Raw genomic sequence first — 20,901 nt, 5'->3', positions numbered from 1 at the left:
GCCCAAATCAGGTTGTGTACAATGCTCAATATCATACACATCATCGGCGGAGCTAGCAACAACGATAAAAACGCGGTATCGTGGGTGTCGAAAGCCTTGACCAGGGGAATGGGAAGATGCCACACTTGGGCAAGCATAATCTGACCCCAGGGCATCGATCCAGATCAGGTTATCCTGTCTTGTTTCTAGCGGCGAGAGACATTTGAGTTGAATCTGTGGCCATCCGTGGACAGGTCCTTAGAGGCTGCAGTCGCCCTATAATGCCTCGGTGGCTGTCGCTTGTCGTACATATCTTTCTTTCGTCTGTATATGTTCCGCGTATTTGAGAAGAGCATATACTAATGCCTTGACAGATCCTCGAATCTTCAATATCCTCCCATCTCCGAGTTCCCGAGTCGTCGAGTCAGCAACGCAGCTGCAAGCAGACGTTTAAAAGCATGCTGGGTGCATCTTGCGAGTACGTATATCGCCAATAATATCCTCCTTACACTACCCAATTCAAAGACGCCATCGCGTCCCGGCACCTGGTGTATGAGTTTATGATCCTTCATATCTATACTCGTGCACCTCGTCTAGATCAGGCAGCGCCAAAAGCAAGACAGACCGCATGGCTGCAGTGGGTAATTCGGGTAAAAACGATACGGAAGCGGTTGGCCGAAAACCTTACGGCTCATCTGGCGGGAGATGTAGAGAAGCTTATTTATCAGCCTGTGGTCGACGCTTGATAGGTCCACGAAGGCTGCACCCTGTTCTGCATGTGTCTTCCGTGGTTTGTCAGGCTCGTACATATCGGATATAGGAAAATGGTTCTGGAGAGTCGTGTTTGGGAACGAAATGCTGACTGCATAGTCACTATTTTCGATGGCATTTCGAAAAATAATGTGCAGCTCTCGAATTCGAAGTTCGAATTTCGCCGCGCATACTGCGTTAAACCAGGTTGGCCTGCGCTCGAGTATATCTGGTACGTCTCCGCTTGCTTTATTCTCTCTTTCTCTTAAAACCGCATGGCCCTTGGCACTGAGCTGGATTCCTCATATCCTACCTCAACGCCACCATTCGCAGCAGGATTGCAGAGTGGGGGCGAGGGCCAAAATTGATGATGAACCAACCGCCATCAAATCACCAAAGGTGCTCATCTCCCAAAACAGGACTCGCTATTGTTGTTGTTGTAACGCGAGGGGAGCTATAGCACCTGCTTCACAGTACCTGTCCTTCAGTTTAATATGGTACTGCGGTGGTGATTGGCGTCGAGCAGAACGGTACAAGCCTGTTGGCCCTTTCCTGTTGGGCAATGGGCGGGCTTGTGTTTCGGGCTCGTACATATCTTCCTCTGCAATATGTGTCGGAACGGATTTTGGCGGGGTTTGCTAATTCGACGTACAGATGTACATTTCATTCATAGACATGTAATTCGCCATCAGCCGGTCTCCATGGCACTCTAGACTCCCAAATCCTGCTTGCGAGGAGCGAAGAATTCGTCTGCGGTGTAGAGAAGCGCATTTCGAGCCCAATCTCTGGTTGACCTCGCGGCGAGTATGGTGCTTGACATCTTGCGGTCGACACAAGACGGCTTCTTGGTTGCTGGCGTGTGGCCATGCGCGGATTCTCGAATTGGAGATTATGGCTTTGACAAGTGCTACCTTTTACTGACAGATTCGCAGGGTTTCAGTTGAGAAAACGCATGCGACCGAGGGTTGGAGATCCGAGAGGCAATACGTCATGGAAACCGCAATGAGATAGACATGTTAAGGTCAGTAAAGTCATGCTTTTCCTCATGATTTGCGACATACCCAATGATGCTGATACACCATCTATTTGACTCAACTGAATATTCCTGTTGATTCCTAATCCAAAGTGCTCTGAGGCTCTAGTCTGCACCTCAAATGTTTCTGCTATTCTTGAACACTGCTGACGAACATATAGTACACGACGGTATCTCGAATGGTGTCTAGATGATAGCCTCCGGAATAACAAGTCGGGACAGGAAGTGATAACCAGTATCTGAGGCTATTATCCTCCCTATACAGTGTCAGCACTTCTCTCGACGCTGCACATACCCGTTCAAAGGGCAGCTTTCTCAGTTCTCTCCATCTAGGCTTCTCATACCCGATGATGAACATCTTCATTCAACTGTAGCTGAATCTTCGACATTCTGGTGACAGCTTTCCTACTATGACTGTATGGTTGTTATTGTGTCTGAGCTGACAGCATGATAGTCCTTATTCAGCACTTAGCTCGGTTTGCACAGCATTGACGCTAATCGGGCGTGATCCCTACACGGAGCTTCCGCGAAGAAAGACAAGTCCAGGCACAGCGGTTATGCACTGAGGAGGACCTTTCTCGAGCCCAGGTCTGATTATATGTATCTTTTCAGGGATTACTGATGGTGTAGCTCCTCTCATTGTGGGCATAAACTGCTTTTGGGCACCGCAAGCTCGTCTTGCATGCTTTTGTCGCACGTAAGAGCTGTCGACTAAGGGAATTAGAAGATGCTTTGAGAGTATGCTTCGGCTGTAGTGCTTTATGCGATTGTTTTCAAAGTAAGTTGAACAATGGGTCCTACTAATGGAACCAAGATGACTATCAGCATAATTCCGGAATATCTTGATGGATGACAAACCATTCTGAACGTCCCCAAACAGCTTCTACTCCGCTATTGCCTCATGGACGACACTGAAGAAAATTAGGCTCAAGCTCCACCGAGTAAGATCACCAACAACAGAAGATAGTCATTGGCGATATCACTTCCTAAGAGGAGCACTGACCCTACGCGTTTGCGAGATGGGTGCGAAACCACGAGGGTAGACACAGGTCAGTAATCATCCAGTTGCTCTAAAAGTGCCATTGCTACGATGCTTACCGTTTCTCTGATTTGTCCTGGAGACTAATTATTGTTGTACCGAGCGTTCGATTTCCACTTTACAGTCTTGTCTTGCTGTCTCGACATTGCTAATGAAGGGTGTGCTTAGCTCGAGAGATCCAGAATGGCTATATGGCTACAAATTGTTAGTAAGTAACCTGGTGTTATTAATGTAACTCAGTCCAAGACAAGAACATACCTCAAAGCCCATAGAAAGCTCCCTTCGGGTTGCAGACATGGTGTTGCAACAACGGACGATACTTGGTACTCGACGCAAGACCTTGCCGCACCAGTAATTGAATCGAACACGTAGCAGTGTCATATAGCACTCTCAGTGTTTGCTATATCGATATCGATATGTCGCCCGGGGCACCTTCGTTTCCTCAACTCTCGTCTAGGGATCACTCGGAAAAGTGGCCAGTAAGTCGTTAGAGGTTTTTCGCACTGCCAGATCTTTTACCTGCTCCATAGTAGGTAAGCCAGTCTTCCAGCACTCGCTACTCCACGCTATGATGAATCAGGAGGTGTGAACTGAACGACTGTCGATTCTCCGTTCCTGAGATTTTCGGATCTAGCTTCCACGTTCGTATCTTTATCGGGCACGGCTAACCTAGTGTAGAACGATCTTGTTGTGCGGGAGTATGAATTCGGAGCCAATACGACTGCCACTGGATCGCGACATCTTCGTCTCCGTGCCAGAATCAAAGGGGCCAGCATTTCGGGTCTGCGCTTTCGCCCTGCTTCGGAGCAACCCGTGTATACATTGCGCCCCTAGTACCCAAAAAGAGGGGTGCATGCCCATCCAGGCGATTGTTCACATTATCGTCGCTTCTCTCCCACTGTAGCGTTTTCGGGCCGCTCGGTGTGCTACGGGCTGAAGAAGTCTTAATCACGACGCAGGGAGGCATCTCTGCTTCTTTCATCCGTTTATCAGCCGTCAATCACGGCGTAGAACGTATCGATATCGATTGCGTTCTGGTCACGCTCGTGTATGAGGAGGTGCGTGGAAGGAGCGCCCGTGGTCGAGAATGGTTAGTCTGAACTCTATTCAAACCTCGGTCCGTCAGCCTTCACAACATCACCTTCGTTCGTCTAAAGGATGTGCGGAGCTTTGCAGCGCCATGTCCTATCTAGACAGCCCAATACTGGCCACCATGCCTTGTTTGTTTGATGTTTGTGCTCGCCCTTCGATCGATGCGTCCGGCAGATTCCGTGGATTGCTCAGTGCATCATGTCTGGATGAGCCCCTGTCGTGCGCCGGCTTCAGCATCTGCCCCGCATGAGGGAATAGATTTTGCTTCTATCGGCATATACGAATATCGTCGCAGATATGGGCATATGATGGTCGATATGATGGCATTGCTCCGTGTGTGTCCACAGTCATGCGCAAGGTACGTGTCGCCTGCATCTGCTCCTGCAACTATCATAATTTGTCCCTGAGTTCTCTTGTTGTCATTTCTCCTCAAATCGTATCTCTCCTTTCTGTGTTTCTTTCATCATGCCGACGCGACGGGGTACGTGTGGAGGGCCGAGGCCGATCGAGGAAAAGAGGCGGGATCGCGCGGGTGCTGCGCAGCGTCGGAGGGTGCTCAGAGTAGCATCGACTCTGGTGCGTTCATGCCGTTGGACTACGATATACTGCTTCTCAATTAGTACCTATCTTTCCCTGTGCACAATCGTGGTGCCAGGACGCGCGAGGGCGGATGAGATGGCGGTACCCAACGCGTGTTGCCGTCATGCACAAAGGGTATCACCAACGCACCTTTCTTCGAGCAGGCCTTTCAGTTGTCTCCGCTGCTTCATCCTAGTAGCCCTAAATCCGTAAACCTCGGCCTCGCTCCCATAGTAGCTGGTGTTCGGTATGGCGGAGGTACAAGTCGTTATGAAAAGAGAAGGTGGGGTAGGCGAATATTGCGAGAGCCTTCGAGAAGGTCAAGCGAGCCTGCCGACTCCCTGCTATCAGAAGGTGGAGTGTTATATGCATTTCTAAAGCCTCATCAGAGTTCGACCCTTGCGAGCGTACTGTTGTTGATCCTTCCCCTCCCGACAGGTGTCATACAGAGTGCCCCAAGGCCTGCCGCACAACTGCTGCCAGAGATCCATACCGGAGGCCGATTGAGCATACCCTAAAGTGTAGGTTCTCTGCTCTGCTACTTGTATCAGAGGCTTCATGGCCTGCCTCGTGGCCAGCGACACTTTGGCCCGTATCGATGACTTGTTCTGTTGTCTGCGAAAGCTGGCTCGGCCGCCGCCTTTCTTGTCGTTTACTGACTGCCCGCGAGACCTTTTCGTATGTAGGAGATATTGCCTCGGGGCCCGATGGAAATAGAATATCGCGTTCGAAGGTCTGAGACGAGGAGAACTGTTCGGTGTTGCTGAAGGGAGCGGTAGATGCTGAGAATCACGCCCAAGGTCAGCCATGAAAGTACGTTTGTTCTGCTTACAACAATTAGATGCCACGGCATATATCTTACTTGCCGCGTAAGGTCTTACACGTGCCGCCCTCAAGTTCAATGGCATGTCGCCCCCCTTAGGGTAGCTGTTTGCTTCAGGGCCACCGTCATCGGCGATGTAGTCTGCCTATCCTCATCTAGCCGGAGTCCAACATTACCGATACGAATGAGTACTCCTGGAGCCCCCCTGGATTCCCCCGCTCATCTCTTGGGACAAGGCATGGGTATCGAAAGCATACGGAGTTGTTCTTGGTGACATATGGCGGGGAGGTTGTTGCGGCGGGACCACCGTTAGGGTCAAAGCTCTGGATGTCCAGCAGTATCAACATCACGAAGCCGGCTGTGTTGCAGGGCTGCAAGAAGCTGCAAGGGGCTCTAATTCATAGATGGCTATCTATTGATCCTATCCTGATCATTATTATACTCAGCTTGGTGTTGCAGTTGCTCAGTGCCTCTGCAGCGTGCCTGTTCGTCCCCTGTGCCACTGCCACCGATATTTTTGTCGTTGCTGCTCTCTTCCGTAGCCCCCCACAACGCGTCATTAGAGTATAAATAAAAGTTTCTGCCTTGCTCTCACCTTCTCTCCTCCACCACAAACAACCTCATCACCACCACACAAATTTTCCCACACTTGCCGCCACCATGCTTGCCGGCCTACTCTTCTCCATCAAGACCTTCCTATCTACTCTCTGCTGTCGCCGCAAGGCACCGTCTGCTCAGTCTCGTGCTCGCACGGCTCCCATGCCACCAGAAATGGTGCCTCTGCCGCCTTCTCCTCCACTTCTACCCCGCCCAGCGTCGCTGTTTGGCCGCCGTCATGAAGTTGAGCGTTCGCCCGCTGTGGGTTTCTTGCCATCCACCTCTTCTGTCGCTCTCGGTACTGACGATCATGAGCGTGTCGTGCCTGTCGCTCGCTTTCGGAGCTTCAGTGATCCGGGCACCTGTCCAGCTTCGGTAGCTTGAGCTGAGCTCTTGTAAGTCTTCTCACCATTGAACGCATGTTGACAGCATGTCGTCACCTTGCTGTGATTGTCACTACACTGGCTTGCCCACTTCAACTCACTGACCTCTCATCACTAGCTCCTACGACCTTCCCGGCCGGCACTGTCCTTGGTTGGGGCGTCGAGCCTTTGGTGCTTGGTGAGTACAATACCACTACCTCCTTCCACCAACACACATACAGTTCACTGACCTCTTCTTTCAGATTTCACGGCTCGCCCACGGGCACCGTCTTTGGGGCTACTCGCCTTTGGGTAGCACAATGAACCATTATTTCCTTCCTTCGCCGTCCACATTCCACTCACTACTTCTGCTGATGTTTGCCATGACTGATGGACAGTCGCCGACAAGAACCTTGCCTGGTAAGTATATCTACTTCCTGAGAGCTCTTGACTAACACCTCACCAGTGATGTTTACAAGCTGGCACTGATATCGCATATCCCCATGAGCCCTACTCATGACCACACGGCATTCGATCAAGATGGCAGCTCTATTGAGTACCACCTGAAGCCCAGCAGAAATACACAACCTGGGGAGTTCTGGAGCAACCTTGGACCCATGGTACGTAACGTCTTGTACAGCGACACATACTGACCACAGCCAGTCAACACCGCTTGTACAGAGTGGAGGCAGAAGATACTGTCGTTGATCGTAAGTCTTCCTCTCCGAATTAATTTTGCTGACCGTGAACAGTGTGGGAAGTGAACCTGTCTCTACGCGTCCACGTCGCGCTTCCCGGAAACATCTTCGGATGGCCAAGTAGAGCAGCCCTCAGCGAGGGAACTGTTTGGACTTGTAAGTACTTCGCCCCAGCCTCCCGCTTGCTGACAGTGAACCATGTCGACATAGACTGCGGAGAGGTGGTTGTTGAACTAGTAAGCTTCCATCCGCAGTTAACCTTTGGCTGACCGTGTACAGGGTGGGAGGTAAAATCTGACTCAGGGTCCCCGTTCCCGCCTCCTGGTAACGTCCTCTTCGGAGACGGCTAAACAGAGCAGTGCCCTCCGACTTTGTCAACTGCTTCTGGTCAGCTACGCGGCTTGTCGGTGGGCTGGGCTGTGGCAAGATTCAGGACTACCGTAAGTACCCCCACTCTGACTTTGAAGCTTCATCCGCTAATTCTACGGAACGGTGCCTTCCTCTCGGGCCGAATTTCCATCTATTCCCCTCCTGAGGCGGGCGCATCAACCCGAGGGTACTTCCTGACGGCACATCTGATCGCACCGCCGATGCGTGGGCTTCCGGGGACCTTTGATTCAAAATGGTAGCGAGAACGGCGATGTCGGAGATGGGGACATGCAATCCGGTCAGTGTCGGTTCATTTTGGCCAAGTGCTTGAAGTTTGAACAGAGATGCTAACTTGCTCTATACCTCGACGACTTGACCGGCCCAAGGCTTGGACTTCTAATACGACTGTAAGTTTGCTTTGACCAGATGCTTGAAGGTTGAGGCTAAGTACTGACTTGAAGCATATACACCGAGTTTGAGGTTTTGATCTAGAGTGGTAGCTGTCCGGTGAGTGTCGTTCGAATTGATCAAATGTCCGAAGATTGATCTTGATACTGACTTGAGTTATACTCAACTCGAACCTCTCTCTACACTCGAGGCTTCCTGCCACCACCGATACCGAATATAACAAGAGGCATGCAGCTCTCTGTGGGCTGGTAAGTTTATTCCATTCCTCCCAATTAACGGTCTTCATATGCTAATTCTTCGTACTCTATTCTACCTTCTATCTTCCTCTATTTCCTCCTCACGCCGCACGTCGGCGCGTCAACGGCGGCCCAAAAAGCACGCAGTTCATTTCTCTATACTGCGCGTGAAGGCGGGTCGCCAAGATGATGTAACTCCGTCGCACTCGTCCGACTAGATTGCAGATGCCGAAAGTTGCGTGGTACCCACGGTGTCCGTCTCACCAGTGTTGGATTCGCCAACGACTACGCTCTGGTCTGGAAGGTACTGGGTGTCGACACGGGCGTGGACTGGTACCATGTTTCTCAGCTTCAGCTTTTGAGATTCGTGGTTTGTCTTGTCCGTACATCCCTCAGTTTATGTGGCTGAATGGTATTTTGATCTAGAATGGTAGCTCATGGTGTCGGTGACAGGGTGTTAGAGTCTCGTGAGTGTCGTTGCAATTGATCAGATGCTCGAAGGACATTGATGCTGACACGAGAGTAGATTGTAATCCAACCGGCCGCAGGATCGTAAAGCACAACCAATCCTCTGCGTTAGAGTTACTGTATGGTGGGATGGGCGGCTGTCGCTTCAATAGTTTCGCCATTCGATAGTAAGTCGCCGCCTTTCATAAGAAGGATAGTGCTGATATGCTCATATCTCTTACCCAGGTGTTTTTAATCGGGATCGCCAACGAAATCATCGCATGCGATGCCAGTATGTATCGTCTCTTCAGCACTATGTGGGTCAAGCGATCGATGCACATGCATGCACTAACGCAAATGCAGGCACCCGAAGGCCACACACGAGGCGGCAATAACAATCTTCCACTCCCTTCTCTTGAATAGATGAATCGATTCTCTTCTACAATCGAACCGGCCTTTTCAGCGTACTATCCTTGGTGCAGAGTCTATGCCGAGCTCCTCTATACCGGTTCACTTTGACCAAGTGCGCGCAAGGGCCCAGGTCAGGCTAGAAACGTTTGCGCTGACACAAGGCCAGGCGTCTATATACAATGGACGAGGGATACTGTCACTGTCATGGCGCTTATGAAATGTGTAGAGCTTTCTCAATCAACAGTAGCTGAGTAGCAGATCTGATATCACAAGTTATCAGCCGCCACCTCATAAAGACTCACGCTAACATGCCACAGGCCTTCCAGCTACCAGTGCTTGCCCCTGCACTCAGCTCGCTTATCGCTAGCTTTGTGCAAGACCTTACGAGTTTGTGAAAGCGTTTGCAAGCTCCCCTCACGTGCCGCCTGCTGCCTTGCGCCCCCGTGGTCTCAGCGCCTCACAACAACAACAACATGGCCTATATGTTGTTTACAATTCCCAGTACTTCGCCTTCGGGCATTTGGTCAATTTGAAACGATACAGAGAAGATTAGCATGGCCCCTGCACTAAGGATGACACGCTCAATCAAAGAGAAGCTACAATTTTTTTTAGGAAAATTCTAACATTAATAGGTGGTGAGTTCGAGCCGCTGTGTTGGCAGTGGCACGAGCTCAAGGCCTTCGAGCTTCTTTTTGTCCGTTCTCATGGTGAGGTGGATTGCTTCTTTCACCTTGTCGAATGTCCGGGTGGCACAGCGTGTAAGTTCAAACCTCCATCTTTTGCTATCTGCTCATCATCAAAACAGTGTCCTTCAGATTAAGTCATGGTCAGCCCATCTTACTCCTGCTATTCATGCCTGAATCTCCCTATCTTGCCTCCTCTAAATTATCTTCCCTTCCGATCTTCCTCTTCTCCATTTTCTCTCCTAGAGCAACACAGGGAAATGGCACCAACTTTAGGGTCTACTTCCTCGTAGTAGTGTCCCATAATAGCTGCCTAGATCGAAAAAGACGCATCGCTTAGTGGGTATTGTCCGCGAGGGGAGGGTGGGTTACCTTCTATCACAAGAACCGCGACCGCCGCGCGAATGAATCTGGGCTACCGGTTGGACAATGGGGGCGTGATTTAATACTGGGCCTGGGGGTATGCGATGCAGGACGCACCACAGATCCATGGTCACATAGGGCGACGGCGGCGTCGTTCATGGGGCTCGTGGTGGTTGAGGCTCCGACATTTTTATTCGTAGTATAATCTCATGCCTTCTATCTAAGCTGAACTTTGACTTGTGTTAATTAACTATCGTGCAATAACTCAGTGTTACCATTTTACACTTGCTAAGTGGTCTTATCAAAAGGTCACAAGGGTGTCCGTAGGGACAATGATGCCACAGCTTCAATGGGCATTAGCTTGTGGCATCTCATCACAATGGTCCACCGAGAGAGCTACGCCGCTGCTTGGGTATTCGGACAGCCCTCAAGAGTTAAGGTGGTTGTCGCGTGAAATTGCGACTGTAAGTCCCTTGGTATATCGATTTGAAGTTTATTGTGCCAGTCAATCATTGACTAGTCAACAAGAGGCGGAAGCCTGCGTAAAATTCCAATCTCGACACGATCAAGTTTCAATCAAAGCGTCCTTCAGTGCTAAACATGGGTTAGAAAGGAGTCTATTAATAACATCTATTCACACGCTGCTAACGATTTCCGGGCAAGCGTCGCATGCCAATCTACTGTTGAACAACCCTTCGCCTTGTTTTGGGGCTGGCGAGTGTGCGCCTTAGAGTTCCTGGGCTAAGGCACCCGACAATGACGTGTCTTTAGTCGACTGCCACTTCGTCTCGATACTTTACCGCCAATTCATTCGGATTACGCAGAGGAGGTGAGAACCAGAGATGAGTCTGCGGATGCAATACTCAGAAAGCTACAAAATGTGCAAAGGAGATTTGACTCGCACTTGCATTGAGAGGTGAAGAATGATGTGTGCAAGATCCATTAATGGCAACTTGCCTGGTATTTGACTAATCCATCTATAACGCCGGGCCATGCTGCGTGTATGGTACACTATGCGTACATATATGCGATTCCCTTCAGGTCTTACTGCACGGCGAAGTTCGGGGCAGCGAGACCTTCCCATCCGCCATCTTTGCAACGTCCATCTAGCATACTCCGCTGTTCGTCGCGATCTCAGCCTAGATTCTATGCTGTAGTATAGTTCGTATGCGCTCGTTTCGTGATTGAGGTGGGCGTGCTATTTCTTGCCGCGCTTCGCTTCGAGGAAAAGTACTTGCTTCCGCACTGCCACCCTTTGTCAGCCTCTGATCTCTACGCACGAGACGTTTGCTATTGCGTCAATCGCATCCAACTCCACGCATTGTCCACTTAGCCAACCATACTACATCCTGTAGAATGGGGTAGGCGCAATGCGTCGTGTCGTTGGGGTAAGAGCAGGGTATTCGTACCAATGGGATCGTATTTGAGCATGCTTAGCGGTTGATGCGCTCGCGGTCTTTGCATTGTGCGGTAGTAGCCCGTCATGGCCATCGAGATGAGACGCACCATGATGGTACGGGACTTTGCTAATCACAGGGTCAGCCCATGTCGAGAAGTTGTGAAAGTGCTATGAAGCATCGAAAGAGACGGAAGGTGCAACCAAGAGCCATCTTGAAAGTATGCATGGGAAAAAGGTATAGGGAGACATACCTTTTTTCGCCATTGCGACGCGCGATTGTGTGTTGTGCCGGCGTCAATGGTCGTAATGTTGAAGCGTGTGGTTCTGGAGAGTCAATGTTCTCGACGGGCCATCTTCGGCAATCGGCCACCCCGCCAATCAGAGCGCGTTGAGATAGGAATCTCCCGCAATGACGACTCTCACCTGGGCAGACGCTAGTACGTATTGAGTCTAATTTCTCGGGCTGGCGCATCAACAAGTTTCCGCCTCCTCGTAGCTCACATCCATCTTCCTCGCTTCGAGTACGAGGATTATATAGACTAAATCGCTTATACCCTTGTCATAAGGTACAGTTGAACGCTGCAGATATGCGCACTGGTTTTGTGACCGCAATCTGCTACGAGACGTGGAGACGGGTTACGTTTGCGCGATACGAGCAAGACGAATCAGACGGTCGTAAATATGGTGTTGCGTCATGTTCGATGTTGATGCGTAGGTCTGATATGTGTATAAAGGGTCAGTTAAACTGTTGGGTAAGAGCATCAACAAGAACAGCCGCAGCATCTCCTGAATTTGTACCACATCGTCCAACCTACTCTCTCTATATCTACTCTCACATCGACGTCAATTTCTTTTTGATCCTATTCCACCAAAGCACTCACCCCCACTATGCCAACCCCAATCCCATCTGAATTCGACTTCATCCTTATCGGCGGCGGCACAGCTGGCAATGTTATCATAGGTCGCCTCGCCGAAACCCTCGTGTTTCCATCCTTGTCATCGAAGTTGGGATCATATCGAGCAAGGCGTAGTCGATTCCGAACTTAGGGTACATGGCACGCAGAATTTACGCATCATTGATGCATCAACTTTTCCTGTGATTCCGGATTGCAGAATTCAGAACTCGGTGTATATGATTGGCGAGAAGGGTGCGGATATTATCAAAGCCGCATATCCGGAGCTATATCAGGTTCAACCCTAGGGGAGGACTCTCTGGATCGTGGATGGAGTAGGTTTGAACGTCGGTGATCGATGCATGAATGTTTCCTTCGTTGCTGTTTGATAGACTATGCTTGTTTTATTTTCTATTTCCAAATGTATGAAGTTCCCCTTGTTTATTGCATCCAGCAGGTCTACTTGTGCTTGTGAATGCAATTTGACATGGTTACATGCTTGCACGTTCACTGACTTTTCAGTACTGTCTTTCGCGAATTAACTACCCACTTAAACTTCGATCATAGAACACAGCGTGACGTTTATTCGTAGTTAAATTTATAAGATGGGGGCGGCGAGTCAGATAAAACCACAGCCCCAATGCCCAGCTGTGCAACGAGGGTGGCCTAAGTCTCATGCTAGTTTAGCCGTAGCGCTAATATAGTCCCCAGCTCCTCACCCCATCTCACACTCCATAGTAGACCTCGCCATGTTCTGTAATCAATGTCAGGCATTCTGGCACGAAACATTTTCGAAAGCAAAAATACCTCAAGCCATCCATTCGTGCGAAGATGTCCACTGGGAATATCACGAAACAACCCTCCACAATAGCATTCGCGACCTGAAGCAGGCATCTGATCTTCGCTGCCGCTTATGTCGCATTATATACTTTACGCCGACCGATCATGAACACGAAACGCTTTTAAAAGATGTGGACGAGCCGCTCAGTATCGTGCTTACTATTGATCCATCGAAAGGACCACACCCAGTGCTTTCAGCCGAATTTCGTGAAAAATCAGGTGATGGCGCTAGGATCTCGAAGCGCATGGTGGCGTCTTGTAGTGGGCTGTTGAGTGACGGTATGCTTGTATAACACAATGACTAGAGGAGTAGGCTAATTGCATCCTAGAAAACCTTACAACCACATTGAAGACCAGTGCTGAGTCAAACAACGATAGCACTGGCTCAGATGGCGCGCTTGAGCTCGCTGCTTTCTGGACGAAGACATGCCTTGACGGTCACGACAAGTGTCGTCCGCCAGCTGGTCATGGTGCTAGCTCTTTTGTGCCTACAAGGCTACTGGATGTTAGCAGTAATTCCATTCGCCTCATCGAAAGCGAACAAGAGATCAAAGAGGGCAGCGATCGGAGCTTCGTGGCACTTAGCCATTGCTGGGGTCTTATTCCAATTATCAGAACCCTGATCGATAACTACGATGAGCATCGTAAAGGTATTGCCCCAGAGCGACTGTCGAAGACATTCAGGGAAGCAGTTCACGCGACGCGCAAATTGGGCTACCGCTATATATGGATCGATAGTCTTTGCATCAAGCAAGACGATGGGGAAGACTGGGCAGCAGAGGCAGCCACGATGTGCGACGTGTATCAATACGCAACGTTAACCATCGCCGCTGCACATGCACCTGGAGGTGATGTCGGATGCTATGCTGAAAGAGACGGGCTACTGCAGCTTCCCTTCTTTATCGAGCTGCCGCAATCTGCTGTTTCAAAGGAACCTACTCGAATCCAGTTCACATCTTACGGGCGCGTCAAAGATATAGGTGGAGGTAATCCCGCCTTATACGGACGAGCATGGGTTCTGCAGGAGCAACTTCTCTCCCCACGAATGCTCATTTTCGACGGAGCGCAAATTAAGTGGGAATGCTTAACCATGCATGGCTCAGAGAAATCGCCTACTTCTAGTACAACGAGGCACAGTCTCTACTATAAGTATTGTGGCATACTACGATGCGCATTCGAATAGAGGAGGCAGGCATTAATCTGTAGTTAGTAAGACGTGCAATTTATATTTCTAGTATTTTATTATAAGCTAGTATTAGTGCCTTTTTTTTTTTTTACTTATTTAAACTATAATATAGCTTTACTGCTAAAAATATTTATTATATGCTAACTTACTATACTATATTTTTTTTCCTAATTATAAGCTTAGTTTTTTTAAATTTTAATACTTTTTTTTAAGCTCTAATACTCCCCTTTAAGCTCTAATACCCCCCTTTAATACTAAATATTATAGTATTAAGTATTATTTACTATTTTATTTTTTTTTTTTTTTTTTTTTGCTTATTGCTTAATATGCTATTTAAGTATTAAGCCTTTTTTGCACGCACTTTACTACTAAACTAATAATTATAATTATAAATAACTATTTATAAAATGCTAGGCTTTTATTTACTATAGTATTACTTACTACTTTAGTATTAAATATTACCTGCTAGTTTTAAAGTAAAGGCAGCTTTAATATAATAATAGTATAGTAAAAGCTTAGGCCTAATACTTTTTTAAAAAAAAATATATATAAACTGCTTTTTTTTTTTTAGTTATTTTTTTTTTTATTTTTTTACTTTTTTTTTTTAGTTCCCTAAGCCTTCTTTAATAACTTACTATTTAATTATTACTTTTTTTTACTATAGCTACTGTTAACTATGCTTTAAGCAGTACTGCAATAAATACTTTTAGTAAAAGTAGTAGTAGTAGTAATAATAGTAATAATTATTAGCTTTTCTATCTTCGCAGTTATTACTTTACTAATAGTAGTAATAAAAAAAACTTTTTTTAAACTTATAACCTACGCTTAGCTAAAAACTATTTTTTTAAATAGTATAAGTTTTTTTATACTAATACTTAGTTATAAGCTTATTTTGTATAATAGAAAGCTAAAAGTAGTAGTAAGTAACTTTTAATTTTATTTATATACTAGCTTACTTCTTTTAGCAGCTAGTAGCCTAAAGCATTAATTTTAGCTTTTATTTTTAATTTTTTATAGTTTACTAAAATAATATTAAGGGTTACTTATTTTTAGCGTTTATTTGCTTTGCTAGCGCTATTCTAAGTATTTAGCAACTTTTTAAAATAAGTATTACTTATAAATACTATAATTTTAATATTAAAGCAGGTAAAATGTGCTTTCTTTTTTATACTAATAGTTTTTTACTAACTTTACTAGTTATTTAATAAATAGCTGCTAGCAACTAAGTTTACTTTGCTAATAATTGCTGTACCTATTACTTAAGTACTAGGGCTAATTATACTTTTAATAACTGCGCGCAATTTTACTATTAAAGCTGCCTTTTTAATTATAAAGCTTATAATAAGTATGCTTTTAATAGTAATACTGCTTGCTATAGCTTTTATAGTAAGTTTCTAATTTTTACTTAAAAATTTTTTTTACTAACTTTTAATACTAGATTGCTTTTTTATAAACGCTATTAGTACTGCTCTTACTTTTGCAGAAATTACTATTATTTATAACTAAAATTATTTTAAGTATTTTAGCTTTTTTAGTTTATAAAGTTTTTAAGCTTGTAATTATGCTGCAAGCTTAGTATTTATAAATTTAAATAACCTGCGTAGCCTGCGTAGCCTTTATAGCCTAATTTTTTTTTTTATTTAGTTTAGTAGTCTAAATACTTTTTAAGGCGGCAGTAGTAAGGGCAAAGGCTATAATAATACTTTTAGTTTTTAAGTTAGCAGTATTTTTTAGGCCTAGCAAATATAAGCAGATTAAATAATAATAAGCAGTTAGTATAGATTAAGCTGCTTATTTAAAAATTTTTAAAAACTAGTTTTTAGATATACTATTAGCACCTAAAGCTTCTATTTTCTTTAATAGCCTACTAATAAATTTTTTTTTTTTTTTTTCTTTTTTTTAATTTTTTTGTAGCTTTTTTAATTTTTCTTTTTTACTTATATAATTTTATTCTAACTTGCTTTTAGTATTTACAATTGCTTTTCTTTTTTTTATTATCTTAAAAATATTATTTTATAAAATCTTATTAATAGCTTTTTAAAGCGCATTGTTAGACTTTTAATTTAAAATATATAAACTTATTAGAATATAGCTTTTTAGTAAAGGCTTGTTATTTTTAGACAATAAAGTTTTAGTATTTATAATAAAAAGTATTAATAATAGTAGTTTTTTAAGTGCTTATAGGGTGCTTAAGATTAGCGTTACTATCTAAAACTTTTTAGTTTCTAAATATAATTTTAGTTTTTTTACTAAAATTTTAGCTTTAAGCGTTTTTAGCATTTTTTTAAACTTTTTTAGCCTATTAGTTTAAGTAGTGCTTGCAAATACTACTTTATTTAAATTTTTAAGCTAATAATAGCTTTTATCTAAGTTTATAGTATTTATTTAGTAGGGTCCTAGCTACTTTTTAGCAAGCTTTTAATTTAAGCTCTTATTAATAGCTTTTATTATATTTTAAATTAATACTAACTTACTTTCTTGCAAGGCAATTAGTACTTTTTTTTTTTTATTTTAATTTTTAGTTGCTTTTCTGCGAAGCTTTCTTGTATAATTAACTACTTTTTTTAAGTTTTTTTACTAAAATTATAGCTAGGTAGCTTAAACTATAAGCAAATTAGTATAATTTTCTATTACTAACTATAGCAGACTTTACTAAGTAAGTACTATAAGTTTTATTAGAAGTATAAGGTTTTAGCTAAAAACTAGTTGCGTAGGAAAATATTTAAAAAAACGTTACAGTAATATACGCTTAGCTTAAGTAATTACTGCTAAATTATTTACTTAAAAGCTAGTTAGCTTTACTAAAGCATAAATATAGCTTTAATGTCTTTTTTTAATAAGGCTTTAAGCTCTTAAATTATACGCAAAAGCTTATATATAGTAAATTTTAAAAAAGGTAGCAAGCGCTTTAACTACTAACTTATTTTTAGTATTTTTATTAATAGAGAGCTTTTATAGTACTTTTTACTTATAGCAAATTTCCTTAAAAATAAATTAGGCTATAGTTTCTAAGTTTGCAGTATAAACTGTATAAGCTTTAAACTATTTTAAAAAGTATTTATAGGCAATTAATAAGTAAGTTTTTTTTTTAATTTTTAGTATAAATGTAATATTAATAGTTTACTACGTCTATAATACTTAAAAGTATATTGTATTAAGCTCTACTTCTTTTTTAGCTTTTTTAATTAACTAATATTTTTTATAAAAGCTAAGTTGCTTTGCTACTTGCTAATATATTTTTTCTTACTAGTATTACTAGTTAATTACTTTAAATATAGTCTAAATACCTTTATGTCTTAATTGTTTATGCATTTTTTAAATTAGCGCTACTTATATTTTAGGCTTATTAAATACTTTTTGTGCTAGCATTGCTTTAGTAGCCTTTTTAAATAAGTACTTTTTTTAAATAAAAAAGCAGGTTGCCTTTTTAGTTTAAGCTTAGAGCATTTTGCCTTATATATAAGTTAGGCATTCTAGTATCTAGAAAAAGACTGCTATTTTTTTTAAGTCTTTATTATACTTTTTAACTAAGTATTGTAGTTTAATTAAGCTTTTAGCTATATAGACTTTTTTATACCTTTCTAGAGTTTAATTAATAAAGGGCTCTAAGTTGTTTTTATCCTTTAAAAAAAGCTTTTAATTTTTTAGTTAGAAATACCTTAAAAGTATATTAAGAATAATATTTTTCTTACTTAGTATATAAATAATATTAAAGTTTTATTAAAAAATTGTTGCAAGCTATTAGTTTATTACAAAGCTAAAAAAATCTAATAAAAATTAGTTTAATTAAGCAATTAGGACTTTCGCATTTATTTTAATAATAAATTAGTAGCTATATAAATAAGACTAAAACGCTTTTAGCGCCTAAACTAGAGCTTTGCACTTTAATTTTATTAAATACTATTAAAATTCTGCTTCTAACTACAAAATACTATTAAATTTAATTAAGTATTATTATTTATTAGCTTTAACTTACTCTAGGTGCGCTCTTTTACTAATATTTAAAGTATTTACTTTAAAGTATATTGCTTTTTTTTTATAGTCTATTACTACTAGCGTAAGAAGTTAAGTAATTGCGCTTTTAATTAATTGTATTACCTTTTATTAATTCTTTCTTTAGCTTTATTTAGCATTCTTTTAGAGTAACTTAAAAAGCAGCTTAGTTTTTAAAAAAAAATAGAAAATCTACTGCTAATAATATACTGCAATTCTAATAAACTGTTAAACCTCCTTTACTATTTAGTATTTAGGCTAGTTTAGTATCTTTAAAACCTTATTATTGCTAAAATATTAATTTTACTAGTTTACTTTATATTTAATTATAATTATCTTTAATACTTTCTATTAAAATTTTATAACTAACACTATTACCTTAGCTTAGGCTATATTAATAAGTATTTAGTTTATTTACTATATATATTTAAAAATAAATTAATAAATTTTATCTAATACTTTTTTATTATTGTACTTTAACTTTGGGCCAGCTACCCCTATATTATTAATAAAGGGCGCTATATTTAAGAAATAGTCTTTAAAAATCTTTATAATAATGCAAATAAATATAATAACTAAGTTTATAGCTCTTTGCAGTAAAGTGCACTACTTTATAAATTTAATTAAAATTTAGAATGCTATAATATCTTAGCTAGCTAAGTATAATTTAATCTAGTTATATCCTAAGAATAAGTTAAAGTATAAATATATTGCCCTTTTAGTAAATTTTTTTAAAAACTTGTTAGTAAAAAACAGAATATATATATTTCTTTTAGTAATAGTATTATATTACTAGGCATTATTAATTAACTAAAAGTCTGTCGCTTTAGTAAGATTTTTAACCTTAGGCATTAGGAAATATAAATTTTTATACTAGCTATTGCTGCGCTTAAGTGTCCCTTAATTTAGCTTTATTTTTATTATATTAATAATAATTAGTTTAAGCTTTCTAAAGTACTAAAAGCTTTTTACTTACTATGCTTTATAAAGCATAGTTTAAATTTTATATAGTAGCTAAATATTTTAATATATTATTAATATGTTTTTAAAGTTTTAAGCTAGCGCATCCTCTTACTAAAATATTAAACTTTAAAATAGTTAAACTTTATTTAGTAGCAAGTTTTTTTTTATATTTATTTTTACTAGCTGTTTAGCTGTTAACTAATGCCTTTATAAAAAGCTTACTGTCTTTTTTCTAAAAATATAATTATATAAACTTAGGTCTAAGCCTTTTAATAATGCTTTTTTAATATACTGCGCAATAGTTCTTTTTTTTTAATTTTTTTTTTTAAGTTCTATTAGCTAATCTAGTTAAAGTATATTAATAGGCTAAACTTTATTACTTACTTTTTTATATAAAGTATTTACTTTTCCTAAACTCTTTTTACTTTTTAATTAGTACTACTTTTAACTTTTTAGTTCTTTAAAAGATTTTTAAAAGTTTTCCCTTATTTCCTTATACTTTTTACTAATATTTTTAGTTTTAAAGAAATTTTAATACTTTTAAACCTAGATTTTTAAGCAATTTTCTATTAAGTATACTTTTTTAGTAAGTATATTTTCTACTCTTTTCCTTCTTTGTTAATTGTAATTAAATTAGTTATTAAAGCTAAATTGCATTTTATAAATAAAACTTTTTTCTGCCTATTAAGGGACCTAATATAATATATAGTACAGCTAAAAGTATTAAAGTAAATTTAGAGCTAGGTAGCTAAATACTAAAAAATACTAAGTAAAATTGCTTTTTTTAACTTTTGCACTACCTAAAAATGCGTTAAGATTAGTACCCTACTAACTATAATTAGCACTTTATATATAGTACTAATAAAAAAGTTTATATTTTTATCTGCAGTAATTATTCTTTACTAAAGCTTAATTAGTAGTTTTTTTTAGTTAAATTTAGTAATATACACATTAAGAGCTCTTGCAGTAGATAGTTTTATTATATTTAACTATAAGCTTATATTAATTAAAGCTTAACTTATGCTTTTATATAAAAATATTTAATACGTAAGGAGCTAACTTTTAATTAATAGTTTATAATATTAGCTTTTAATTTTTAGTTAAAAGTTAGATAGTAGCTATAACTACTTTTTAATATATTTATCTTTTTTATCTTTTATTTTATAACTTTAGAAATTATAAATTTTATTTGCCTTTTTAGTATTTTTTAATTACTTTTACTATTTATAACTAAGCTTTAGGCATAGCTGTTTAAGTACTTCTTTAATAATTACTTTTTTAAATTTTTTTCTACTTTTAATTGCAAAAGTTTTTTTTAAGCTTAATTTTTAGTTAAATATTTTTTAGAAATTTTTTTTTATTAATTTTTCTTTTTTAATATTTATAGTTTCTCTTAAACTACGCCTAGGAGTTTAGAATCTAATAATAAGTTTTTGCAAATTCTTAATAGCTTTACTAATAGCTATTACTATAGCTAAAGTAGCTAGTAGATTTATTTATTAAAGTCCTTTTACTTCTTAATTAAGTATTGCTTAGGCTATTACGTTTAGAAATATGTTCTGCGCTATAATTGCTAAGTTTTTAGTAGTTAGTATTTAAATCTGCTGCAATTTCTTTTATACTTTTATTATAAGTAGTAGAAAGGTTTTTAGGCCTATAATTATACTTTAACTATCTTTTATAGTTAGTAGAGTTATATTTACTCTAAGGCGTTTTTATAATAAGTTTACTTAGGTATCTTTTATCTGCACTTTAGGT

The 20,901-nt window shown here is 40.7% G+C and overlaps 8 protein-coding genes across 8 annotated transcripts; 5 read left to right on the top strand and 3 right to left on the bottom strand.

Moving 5' to 3' along the window:
• Nucleotides 1–260: 260 nt before the first annotated feature.
• Nucleotides 261–725, top strand: K460DRAFT_350290 (uncharacterized protein; the record flags this gene model as incomplete). The annotated part of the gene is made up of 3 exons (XM_040931490.1): nt 261–301; nt 354–457; nt 505–725. 3 exons carry the CDS (start codon nt 261–263, stop codon nt 723–725), a joined length of 366 nt encoding a protein of 121 aa, XP_040792771.1.
• A 3,364-nt stretch (nt 726–4,089) lies between these two features.
• On the bottom strand, nt 4,090–5,579 carry K460DRAFT_390754 (uncharacterized protein; the record flags this gene model as incomplete). The annotated part of the gene is made up of 3 exons (XM_040935792.1): nt 4,884–5,579; nt 4,623–4,781; nt 4,090–4,342 (listed from the first exon to the last, which is right to left on the bottom strand). The coding sequence occupies exons 1-3, from the start codon at nt 5,378–5,380 to the stop codon at nt 4,090–4,092; spliced, it is 909 nt and encodes a 302-aa protein (XP_040792770.1). The 5' UTR covers nt 5,381–5,579.
• Nucleotides 5,240–5,879, top strand: K460DRAFT_361029 (uncharacterized protein). Its single transcript, XM_040932381.1, has 2 exons — nt 5,240–5,285; nt 5,347–5,879. Exon 2 carries the CDS (start codon nt 5,623–5,625, stop codon nt 5,863–5,865), a length of 243 nt encoding a protein of 80 aa, XP_040792769.1. The 5' UTR covers nt 5,240–5,285; nt 5,347–5,622; the 3' UTR covers nt 5,866–5,879.
• Nucleotides 5,880–5,955: 76 nt separating this feature from the next.
• Nucleotides 5,956–7,302, top strand: K460DRAFT_411941 (uncharacterized protein; the record flags this gene model as incomplete). Its single annotated transcript, XM_040937510.1, has 7 exons — nt 5,956–6,241; nt 6,394–6,453; nt 6,653–6,674; nt 6,721–6,874; nt 6,918–6,954; nt 7,007–7,108; nt 7,232–7,302. The coding sequence occupies 7 exons, from the start codon at nt 5,956–5,958 to the stop codon at nt 7,300–7,302; spliced, it is 732 nt and encodes a 243-aa protein (XP_040792768.1).
• A 2,864-nt stretch (nt 7,303–10,166) lies between these two features.
• K460DRAFT_11801 (uncharacterized protein) lies at nt 10,167–10,752 on the top strand. The gene has a single exon (XM_040926603.1). It carries the CDS (start codon nt 10,202–10,204, stop codon nt 10,598–10,600), a length of 399 nt encoding a protein of 132 aa, XP_040792767.1. The 5' UTR covers nt 10,167–10,201; the 3' UTR covers nt 10,601–10,752.
• Nucleotides 10,671–11,076, bottom strand: K460DRAFT_11808 (uncharacterized protein). Its single transcript, XM_040926604.1, has one exon. It carries the CDS (start codon nt 10,951–10,953, stop codon nt 10,741–10,743), a length of 213 nt encoding a protein of 70 aa, XP_040792766.1. The 5' UTR covers nt 10,954–11,076; the 3' UTR covers nt 10,671–10,740.
• K460DRAFT_361028 (50S ribosomal protein L33) lies at nt 10,797–11,568 on the bottom strand. Its single transcript, XM_040932380.1, has 3 exons — nt 11,520–11,568; nt 11,279–11,395; nt 10,797–11,114 (listed from the first exon to the last, which is right to left on the bottom strand). The coding sequence occupies exons 1-3, from the start codon at nt 11,530–11,532 to the stop codon at nt 11,068–11,070; spliced, it is 177 nt and encodes a 58-aa protein (XP_040792765.1). The 5' UTR covers nt 11,533–11,568; the 3' UTR covers nt 10,797–11,067.
• A 1,339-nt stretch (nt 11,569–12,907) lies between these two features.
• On the top strand, nt 12,908–14,221 carry K460DRAFT_326803 (HET-domain-containing protein; the record flags this gene model as incomplete). Its single annotated transcript, XM_040930637.1, has 2 exons — nt 12,908–13,280; nt 13,331–14,221. 2 exons carry the CDS (start codon nt 12,911–12,913, stop codon nt 14,182–14,184), a joined length of 1,224 nt encoding a protein of 407 aa, XP_040792764.1. The 3' UTR covers nt 14,185–14,221.
• Between the last annotated feature and the right edge of the window lie 6,680 nt (nt 14,222–20,901).

The sequence above is a fragment of the Cucurbitaria berberidis genome, assembly GCF_010015615.1.
Source record: "Cucurbitaria berberidis CBS 394.84 unplaced genomic scaffold K460scaffold_1, whole genome shotgun sequence".
In the NCBI taxonomy this organism is placed as follows: Eukaryota; Fungi; Ascomycota; class Dothideomycetes; order Pleosporales; family Cucurbitariaceae; genus Cucurbitaria; species Cucurbitaria berberidis.
This window is presented reverse-complemented; position numbering and strand designations above follow the sequence as displayed.